The sequence below is a fragment of the Theobroma cacao genome, chromosome 2, assembly GCF_053813885.1.
Source record: "Theobroma cacao isolate CCN51 chromosome 2, ASM5381388v1, whole genome shotgun sequence".
NCBI classification, from domain to species: Eukaryota; Viridiplantae; Streptophyta; class Magnoliopsida; order Malvales; family Malvaceae; genus Theobroma; species Theobroma cacao.
This window is the reverse complement of record NC_142640.1, coordinates 3,898,280-3,909,118: the sequence shown is the minus strand read 5'-3', so window position 1 is coordinate 3,909,118 and position 10,839 is coordinate 3,898,280. Positions and strand designations below refer to the sequence as shown.

General features: G+C 35.6%; 1 protein-coding gene across 1 annotated transcript; it reads right to left on the bottom strand.

The window, feature by feature from the left end:
- Nucleotides 1–5,828: 5,828 nt before the first annotated feature.
- LOC18607703 (protein DETOXIFICATION 46, chloroplastic-like) lies at nucleotides 5,829–10,839 on the bottom strand. Its single transcript, XM_018115683.2, has 14 exons — nucleotides 10,279–10,839; nucleotides 10,008–10,102; nucleotides 9,500–9,608; nucleotides 9,350–9,405; nucleotides 8,612–8,667; nucleotides 7,984–8,122; nucleotides 7,728–7,865; nucleotides 7,575–7,643; nucleotides 7,371–7,481; nucleotides 7,095–7,223; nucleotides 6,705–6,782; nucleotides 6,479–6,550; nucleotides 6,320–6,382; nucleotides 5,829–6,240 (listed from the first exon to the last, which is right to left on the bottom strand). Exons 1-14 carry the CDS (start codon nucleotides 10,736–10,738, stop codon nucleotides 6,139–6,141), a joined length of 1,677 nt encoding a protein of 558 aa, XP_017971172.1. The 5' UTR covers nucleotides 10,739–10,839; the 3' UTR covers nucleotides 5,829–6,138.

Below are 10,839 nucleotides of genomic sequence, written 5' to 3'. Positions count from 1 at the left end.
GTATGCAATCAAATAAGACCGTACAGCAAAAAATTTAAAACGTATGGCTACAGAGAGCTATACCTACATATTTGGAAACCAAGAGTGCGAAACCTGCAGCCAGGAAAACCATATCCCCTAGTACTGCTCAGTAGCTGGTAACAGGAAAAACTGGAAAGTGAAGTTGATACACCAAAACAACCATGATCATAAAAGTTTGATGTTAGGAAATCCAAAATAAGGATCTCTACCATCAAGATCGGAGCACCCAATGTAAAGCATCGGCTCGTTGATAATCTAATGAAAATTAAGATCCTGTGCAGCCTGCAAAAGAAGAACAACATCTGATGATAGAAGCCTAGGATTCTAGGAGCTTAAGACATAAGTTTCTGACGACATTTTTATTCAAGTGGATATGCATCTTAACTATGATTGAACAATTTCTTTTGTCAGATTCCTATTCCGAAACAGTCATAGGGCATCAAAGAAATATGATTGAAATAAAAAACGCAAAGGAATTAATTATATGACAGTCATTTTATATAATTTCTAGAGATTCCTAGAAGCCAATATCTCTTGAATAATTATATCAATCCGCAATACAACTGTTCAGAACAGTAATCAGAGGCACCCAAAAGGATCTCCAAATTTGCAAGCTTTGGTCATGATGAGCATGTGCTTAAGTAATTCCGGTTTGATGATTCATTGCAGGAAGCAGTTCTCCATATCTTTATTATTCAGCATAAATTTTGTTGGAAGGCTGCAGATATAATGAACTCAATCAATACAGAGCAATATCTGTCATGGTACTTTTCCGATACCAATTACACTGCAGCTTCTAACAGCTGTAGCACCGGGATATCTGTTAACAAATCTGAATTTGCACCTGCTAGCTTCATTAACAATAATCATTAATTTTTCTCATCATTTTTAATGTATAAAATAATAAAAGAAGTTAAAATCCAAAATGAAAAGGAAAAACGTTTTCATTAAAGAGGGACAACTGTTTGAAACAATTGCTCAGTGCGTTCAATTTTTTCGTCAGCCAAATTGTTCAATGTGATCATAATCAATTAACCGAAATCAATACACTGGAAGCAAGCAAAAATCAAAATAATGGCTTTAGATTAAGAATACTTGAGTACGACCAGTGTGTTGTATGGGGATCAAATATAAGACATTCATGCATACGACCTACATAAAATCTATACTTCTACAATTCACCTGAACAATTTCATATCTCTTTTGAAAAAATATTATTCAATCTTTCAAAATATTTTGTAAAATCGACACGTGATTACGCGCTTGGAGCTTCCTTTTAAATATGTTATAGATAATAATTGTCATGATCATTAATTTTTTTTATTATTTTGACCAAATTCCATCATTATTTATATTTGTCTAAATGTTCAGCGTAAATATATATTAACGAGCCATTATCACAAATACTGCTTCATTTGGCAATCAAATTAATTGAAACCTTAAAACTGATAGAATAAAAATAATACTAACCCAAATTTGACCAACGAAATCACATTAGATCAATTGTCAAAATCACAGTAACCAACATTAATTGTGCCAATTCATGGACGCCGGAATAGACCAAAGCCCAGGCCATCATTATGTAGAAATCAACTGCAAGAACCCAATGAGTTCCCTCACAGAACCCCCCACCACCCTTTCATTCTTGCGTGCCTAAATTAACATGCCAAGATTCCTTTAAAAGAATGGGGAGTTTGGGGACGCTGGTGAAACACCCAGATGATTTTTTTCCATTATTGAAACTGAAAATGGCAGCAAGGCATGCTAGGAAACAGATTCTATTGGAGCCTCACTGGGCTTTCTGTTTCTCCATGCCTCACAAAGTCTCTTGTAGCTCCGCACTCGTTCAACAGCTTAACCCCAAGCTTAGAAACGCTGTAAGTTATCACATTTTCTTTATTGAGGTTTAATTAATTTCTTTAATTTTATAGTAAGACATATAAAAAAAAAACGTTACTACGGAACATCAACAATCTTAGGACGATGGTAAATTATAAAGAACAAATCGAGAACATGGTGACAAAACATCAAACAGCATGAGAACAGAAAACAAAAGTAAATGAAGTAAATAAATCTCTAACTTCTGCATTTCTGCCTTTGCACATGCTTGTGAAGGTAACACATCTCAAAACTAATAAAAAGAGACTTAAAGGGATCCAATAAACTTTTCGAAATAAAAAGATTAAAAAAAATTAAAATCCATCCATATAATACCTCATTTGGCTTTCATAATTAGAAAGATTAAACTAATGTTATAAATATTCAGGTTATCTCTATTCCTCGGTTTTCCTAGCAATCAAATACGAGGTGAGAAATCTGCCCGTGTCCAAATCTGTTCACCATGTTGCTGATAGGGCAAAGCAGGGCTTGAAAGAAAAAGAAAACTCAGTTGTTAAGTAACATTAGAATATCAAGAAAAGGGAGGAGAGTTCTATAGAGATCAGGATGAAAAAAAAGGAGAGTTTTATAGAAAGGTTGATATCTAAAATGATAAGCACATTTTAATTAAATTATTTGATTCAATAAAAATAAAAAAAAATTTAAATAATTATTATGCAAAAAAAATTAGTTATCAACAACCGTTTATTGATTCCGGTTCTTCCTTGACCCTTTGTTATTGGTTCAAAAAATAAAAATTTATTACTATCTTTTGATTGTTAGACTTATCTCCCAAAAAAGATTTAGACAAGACCATCCACCACTTCAAACCTTTGCAAATTTGTCTTAATTTGCAAAGCCGAACCTTCTTTCTAACCTTTTGTTTACTTAGGCTGCGTTAATATTCTGAGCACGATAAGTGCATAACAAGAAGCTGCACTGTCCGACCCCATAGCCATAGTTCACCGGTCACCATTAGGCAATTTGACCCACATTTTGAAATTCTAGTAATTGAACATGGTTGGGTGGCATTTAGGATAAAAGATGTAAAGTCACATTCCCTGTAATGTGGCCAATTAAATTATATTACAGTGTTTATTTTATAACAGATCACTGCAATATAAGATTGCAATGCAATCACATTGTAGCTAATAAATGTAATGTGATTGCAGTCCAAAACTAATGCAATCACATTACATAGCACTCTGTAATGTCTTTAAGAACATTTTTACCCATCATCTTTTAAAAAAATTACTCACAATTCGAAGCAAAACATCGTTTTTGGGGTTGAGGGTTTGCTGCTTCTTCTCCATTTTGCTAAAGTCGTTCCTCCTTCTTCTAGCTCTGCTTCTTCTCCATTTTGCTAAAGTCGTTCCTCCTTCTTCTAGCTCTGTTTCTTCATCATCTGAAATTATGGGTTGAAATCCCTCATTTTTTTTTCTTTCTCCTTTTTTTATCTTCTTCTTGTATTCTTTAATATGACTTTTTTCTGTTAATTTAAGTTTTTTTCATATTTATATTTTAAGGTTTATCATTGGAACAATTTGGCCCTTGATCGGTAAGAAAGGTTGGATTTCTGGGCTAATCTTCAACAAGAGGCACAGGTAATTGTGATGAAATAAAACGTTGTCGGTTTGGTTGCAATTTTTGGTTTTTATTCCCTCAACAAAATATGGGTAATCAAATAGTTTTCAAGTTCTATCCAGTTAGAACTTCTATCCAATTAGAAATTTTGAAAGCATCAGAACTCGTACCTAGCATTGTCAAATCCATGATGCCGTCAAGACATGGCCATCTTCTTTGTGCTTGGTTTTTGATAAGGTATTGCGTGACTAGTTTTTGATAAATTATTACGTGATTAGTTTCTGATAAAGTATTGCGTAACTAGTTGATAGGCATTGCGTGACTAGTTTTTGATAAGGCATTACGTGACTAGTTTCTGATAAAGCATTGCGTGACTAGTTGATAGGCATTGCGTGACTAGTTTTTAATAAGGCATTGTGTGACTAGTTTCTGATAAGGCATTGCGTGACTGACTTTGAGAATTGCGTGACTAATTTCTGATAAGGTATTACGTGACTAGTTTCTGATAAGGCATTGCGTGACTTGTTAGTAAGGCATTGCGTGACTTGTTAGTAAAGAATGTTATATGTTCTAATGGACGGCTTGCAATCCAACTGGTTAGTACATTGGTTTATCAAGAAAGGAGCCTTGTGTTTTTGTTTCTACCTTTTCTTGGGGTTGGGTCTTTGGATTGAAATTTTTTTTTTTTTTGGAAAATTTGTAGGAGTTGGGTTGGTTTCTCGTAGGGGGTTTAGTCCCCTAATTCTTCTAGTTCATTTTGCTCTTACGAGGACTGTTGGGTGGGCCTAAACCCAACGCTGCGTTTAAATTAAAAGAGATTACAATTTTTCGGTTGTTTTGGGTCATAAGGTGGTATCAACTTTAAAAGATCATAACTTTGTGCTCGGTTGTCCGATCAGGGTGATTTTTTTTTGAATCCATGTAACTTTTCGAGATTTACGTGCTAGCAAAAAGCCGAAGGCTGTTTGTTGCCATTTTGACCCCAAAAAACCTCATTTAACCTTGAATTTGAATTTTTATTCTTTTTTGGCCTTTTTTTGAAGATTTGACCTCCCATTTTTTCGATTTTGTTTACGACAAAATTGGTCTTGATAGCAGGAAACCATTGCAATTTTTTTTTTGATTTTTGGGTGCAAGAAAAGAGTGCAAAAAGGTTTAGTTGTTACTGCCGGTCGTTATATCAACTTTTGGTTGCATTTTAATATAATTTGTTTAGTTGGTTGTGTGGTTAATTGCTTAATGAGCCTGCATTATTGGTCGCGGGTTTGAGTCATGTTGCTTGCAGTGCAATTTACTTTTTTTTGCCTTTGATTGCTACCATTAAATCGGTCTTTAGTATCAATTGAACTTGCATTAAATTTATCTAACATATTCTCTACATATCGAAAATAGATCCTTCTATATGTTGTTTTTAAATTGAATATTTGTAAGGTGGACATGAAAAGTTAACTTTATGCTTACTATATGTTGTTTTTATATAATGTTTATATAATGCTTACTATATGTTGTTTTTATATAATGTTTAAAATAAAATATACCATATAAGAAATTATATTAAAAATAAAAATAAAATATATACTTGTAATAAGAAATGAAAAATAAAATATATTTAATTAAAAAATTTTTTAAAATGACATTATATAAAAATTAACAATAAAAAAATACATGTTAAACTTGTATTATAATATATAAGGATAGTTTTGAAAATTAACATCACATATCCTGTAAAGTACTTATAAAACAAACACTGTAATGTTATCTTCGTTACATTTTAATCATTACATTACTTCTATATCAAACACTATAATATTATCTTCCTTACAATTACATTATCTATAATCATACTACCTGTAATCGCATTATATTGTAAAGTATCAAACGTTATCTAACTGAAATCAGAATAGGAAAGTTATCCACTTAGGAGTTAAAAGACTGACATGCCTGAATTTTCAGAGGGCGCCACATAACCAGGATTCGTACGTCCTGGTGCTGCCCCTTGCCTGGGTGCAACCCATCCAGAACTGGCATTAACAGCGGTAGGCCCTTGGCCAGGTGGTGCCCACCCTGGCATTGCATTCCCAGGAGCAGTACAACCTGAATTTGCATTCCCTGGCACTTGTCGTTGGCCAGGTGCGGCCCAACTTGGAATTGGATAAACAGAGGATCCCTGACCAGAAGCTCCCCAGTTAACATTCGTATTTGCAGGTACAGTGCCCCCCATCCCATATTTTCAAAGTCTGAACACTGAACTGTAACGAGAAATGTTTCTTAAGACGAGGTAAAAGCTACGTCTTCTGCACCCCAAAACGGCATTTTCTCAAGTTGGTATGTCAGGCTCATGTTCGTTTTTACGGCGGGAATGATCAAAGTTTTTTACTCCTTGCACTAAAATTCTGAATAAAGCAGGGATTTACAAATTGTCTTATATAAAAGATTAAACATAACACTGCTTATGGCTATATGCTTCTTTTGGGCTCCTTATTGAGCTCAAAGAATGAATGATATCTGGACCATTTTCTAAAAAAAACACTAGGGTCTTTGCTAACTCGGTGAAAGCTCGGGCCACTTTAGCAGCAAAGCAATCTACGCACATAAGATGCATGGCATCTAATAGTAGTCAATGGCATGAGGTTCTACAACTGTTGGATTCTGAAACTAAGCCGCTCTCAGCTTCTTCACTTCATACTGTCTCAAATCTTCAGAGTAGAGTATGCCATTGGGAGAAAGAAGACGTTGAAGGGAGAGGGAGAATCGAGCCTGAAAAAGTTAGAATTTCAGCATTCAAATCATCTGAAACAAATGGCCTGAATGCAAATGTTAGAATGGTTACTCTTACCCATTGGAACCCCACAAGTGCAAACCAGCACCCTGGCAAGCCATATCCTCTAGTACTGACAAGCTGGGAACACATAAAGTTAGGATGATTTTACTGCACAATCCATGCAACGTATGAGATAAACAGTAGTCAATAGGGGACAAGGGAACGGATCTCTACCAGCAGTATAAGTGCACCAAAAGCAAAGCATCCACTCATTGACAAGCTAATAAATCTAAGCTCTCGTCCAGCCTACAAAAAGCAAATGGATTTGTGATGATAGGATGTAAATTAGAGAAGTTGGAACATGTTTTGTCATTAATTCTCATGATGAAGCATGATATGGACAACTGGCAAACCAAGTTATTTTGAATTGAGATATTCAAACTTAATTAAAGAAACATACTAGCAAAGTGCCTTCAAGGCTGTGAGTGCTTGGGGTCACAGCTAATGCCAGAAAGTATGGTAACAGCACCTTGTGCATCTGCATGTACACAAAAATGAAATACCAAGGATCAACTACTTAAAAGGATCCACATGTCATAAATGTATAAATACCATTTTGTTCATATCCTATACCTTCAATCCAAGACCAACAGGAAGTCTCAGTTTTCGAGTGAAAATGGACACAAGATGTTTAGCAAATAGGAAAATATTCAGGTTTGAATTTCTGGGAGTTATATCAGAACAGGAACATAGACCTAATGCAGATTCTTTTCTGCTCATGATGCAACAAACAGCATTAACTGGTGGAGACAAAAACGATAGATTACAAGTTAGAGAAACATGAACTAACCTCCTGTATGACCTTGGGATCAGGTGTAAAGATATTGGGAAAGAAACAAGGAACTGCAGTTCCAATAATCCCTAATACCAGTCCAAGTGTAGCACCAATTGTGAAAAGTGATTTCAGCAGCACTCTAGCCTGTTTGATATCATAAACAATTCAACACACGTTAGAGGACAACATCCTCATAGAGAGATGTTGTACTAGATACTCTATGGTGTACATTAGTGCTGTTGAGGCAGGGAAGAGGCAATCAGCATAAGATTAAAATTTGAGATAATGAACCTTTGACAGATTACGATTGACTCCACATATCAACTCAGGCATAAATGACTGTGCAGTTTGAGAGAGAGGCTCACCCCATACAGTGCACATGCCAAGTGTTTGAAGCATGACCTAGTGAAAAGTAAGTTTACAAAATAATGGTTATTGACTTTTAGCAATGCAAGAAGAAACTGACCAAAAATAACAAGTGTGAGTATATCTCACCTGATGAGCAGCAACAGTATGTGTGCCCATAGACGTGGCAAAATATATAAGCAGAGAGTAAAAAGCTACCTAAAACAACACCAAACTGTCTCAGATGAAAGAAGATGATCACAGAGAACCAGATAGTCCTATTAAATGAAGTTTAATGTAAACCTTTGACATCATAGTTACAAACACTGGAGCAGCAAGCGTTAGCACAGCCATCAGCTCATTGAGTGATGGAATGGAGATGGAAAATGCATTGTACCCTTTCTTGTTCAGAGCTTCAATCATCATATAAGCTGCAACAACCTAGAACATATGCTGGTAAGTGGCGGTGTCAAAAGAATTTCCCGCTCAATTAACACTTAAAATGTATACACATAGGAAATTTGGATCTGTGTTGTCATTTTCAAATTTCCATTGGCACCTGTGAAACCATTGTTGCCCATGCTGCACCAGCAATACCATAGCCTAAAAAGATGCAGAGGACAACATCACCAATGCCATTTATGGCACTGGCAACTGCCAAAGCTTTCAATGGTCCCCAGGAATCTTTCATACCAAGACTGGGAGACAAAAGGAGGGCGTCAGAGTACCAGAAAAGAAAATGAAGTAACAAATGCTCACAATGTTGGCAATTCAACAATGGAAAATCAACCGGTAATTAGGACACAATATATCCTACTAAAACAGGGATGCTGGCATAGGACATAAAAGTTATTCCAGAGTAAATATATGCATGTGAATGAAAATCACTTTTAAATAGATAATCAATCCCATAAGATCATAAATAATCCAAATAGCTTCTTTGTTAATATCCTTGGTTATAACTGGACATGAAGGAGTCCAGCTAAAGCAGCCTCATTTCACAAATGAATACAACAAAAATAAACAAACCCTTGCCAAAAGCTCGGTGGAAAGGCACTCACAAGACAGTACATGCATCACTTCTATGTATAGTTTGTCAAGAACTCATAAAAGGCAAGAAGAAGAAGGCAGTGCAAGCTTATTCAAACATAATTCATGGGAAGGGAGAAAATAAAATAGATCACCACCTGGCACTTTGAGCAACCCATCCAACAAGAACTGCTGGCCATGCTAGACCTCTAATCTACATACAGAAAGAATTTTGTTTCAATTAAAAAGCAATGAGAATAATCAAGCATGACTAGCAGAGAAAAGTCCCATAAGAGTAAGTATTAGACAAAATCATTCAACCAGTTGCTATGGAAGAATATCCAGCAGAAAGAATATGTTATTAAAACTGGTAGTAACAGGAATTCAGTAACTGATACTACCCAACTAGATGCAAAGAGTAATGGCTCTCAGTTCCCAAAGAAAACTTTATGTTGTCTAACTCCAACTAGGGCTGTATGGCCTCAACAAGACTATATAGCTTCTCCCCTCCATCCCATGATAAACACATGAACAGATGAAAGCAGATATAGTACTTCCAATCCAATCACCTATTGAAGATGGAAAATATTTCAGGAGATACTTTAACCCAGTACATATAATTTGACATACCACTAGATAAAAACAACCTACAACAAATTGAAAGTGATTAATTTACTTAGAACTGTGCTTAAGTTTGCCAAAGAAGAACATTCTCTCAAAATCTCTGAAGTATAAGCAGTCGAGAGGAAAGGAAATAGAACAGATGGAAGAAAAAAGGCCTCCAATACTATAGTCACCTTTCCTTCTTACTAACTCTAAGGTTTAAAGGGAAGAAAGCCTACTAAGAGAGAATATCTAAAAGTTTAAATGAGGAAGGAACATGGAAGAATATGAACCTGAACGTATGTGTTTCCAGCAGGTACAAGATGTGCGTTCTTTGTCCCAGAAAAAGCTGAAAATCATAAGTACGGCTGATCATTACAATCAATAAGCATCCTACATTTTGATAATCTGCAACTAAAAATAGCTTTACCGGTCTTTATTACCAGTTATGGCCTGTGAACCAAATAATCTTGTAAAGAAAAGCATCAAGAATCCACAAATCAACCCAATAAAAAGCAGGATAGATATCTGATGCTGGACTTCATTTTTATCCTGCAGAAACACCATATTGTTAAAGAGTTAAGCCTAAAATGCAGCCTTAATATAGAGAAGCAAATAATAAAGAAGATCCAAAATCCAGAGTGTCATTGAAAAGAAAGACCAACAAATAAGAGTCTGTACTAACTAGTTAGATGAAATGAAATAATCATGCAGTAATGCTGCATCAAGATGTAGCATACAAGTGAACAATATGCACAAAGTTTCTAATCCCAGTGCTATAAGAAAACCATCATGTTCAGTCACCAATTTATCCTTTATAAATATAATATTTAAAAAGATATTAATTTTAAAGTATTTCTTTAACTCGTGACACCAACTTAACCATGACATTATATATATATTAGTACTGATATAAAAGCAATAACACCCTCGAGTGTTCAAGAAACTAACCCGTCTAGCAAGGGAAGTGGCCACCATATTGGAAGTAGCAACTGAAAGGAACATAAACACGTAACCCATATAATCACAAACAACCGTTGCGGGACCTGCCCATCCAAATTCACTATCAATCAGTCACCACTCAACTAATTATCATATATCTTTGAAAGCAAAAAAAAAAAAAACACCAAGTACCCAGTATTCATGTTCAATTTTTACTTCTTTCTCTTTTCCTGCAATTAATTATCAAAACCGAAATAAAAATTCCCAAGGAATTAGTTACCTAAAGCAGCAAGCTCAATTGAGCTTCCTTGGCCAATAACCGCAGTGTCAATGAGGCTCATCAATGGCCCGCAGATCCAAAGCCCACTAGCAGGTCCAGTAAACATCACAATCTCCTTCATTTGATTCCATATGCTCTGATTTGCTAATCCTTCTGCCTCAATTTCCACTCTCACCTCCTCCTCATCCTCCTCTTTTTCTTCTTCTTCTTCTTCAACCAAAGCTTCATTGCTTTCAAAATTTAGTTCTTGGCCAAGGCTAATGCAGTAACGTTTCAGTTTACTACTTTGATTCTGGGGGACAAAATTGCGTGAAAAAGATCGTAAAAAGGATTGGTGAAAACGAGGGGTTGAGAGAGTGGATTTCTTAGTGAACAGAGGAGGGGAAGGGCGGAGTTTCAGGTTAGGGTTTTGGAGAGGAGGAGTGGGAGAAGGATGAGTTAGGAGGGCCTTGGCTTGCATTTTCTTAGTTTTCCTCTTTGGGTTTTTGGCAAGGAACTGAAGCAGAGAAACCTATTGAGTATAAACGCAAGATTTGAAAGAATTGGAGGCAAAGCCAAAGA

Bases quoted from the DNA above. Each gene is read 5' to 3' on its own strand.
- LOC18607703 (XM_018115683.2), bottom strand. From the start codon at position 10,738: ATGCAAGCCAAGGCCCTCCTAACTCATCCTTCTCCCACTCCTCCTCTC. The intron at 7,224-7,370 runs GTTCATTATCTC...GATATCAAACAG, and splicing joins TCAATCGTAATCTGTCAAAG to GCTAGAGTGCTGCTGAAATC. The intron at 6,783-7,094 runs GTTAGTTCATGT...GTGTACATGCAG, and splicing joins ATCCCAAGGTCATACAGGAG to ATGCACAAGGTGCTGTTACC.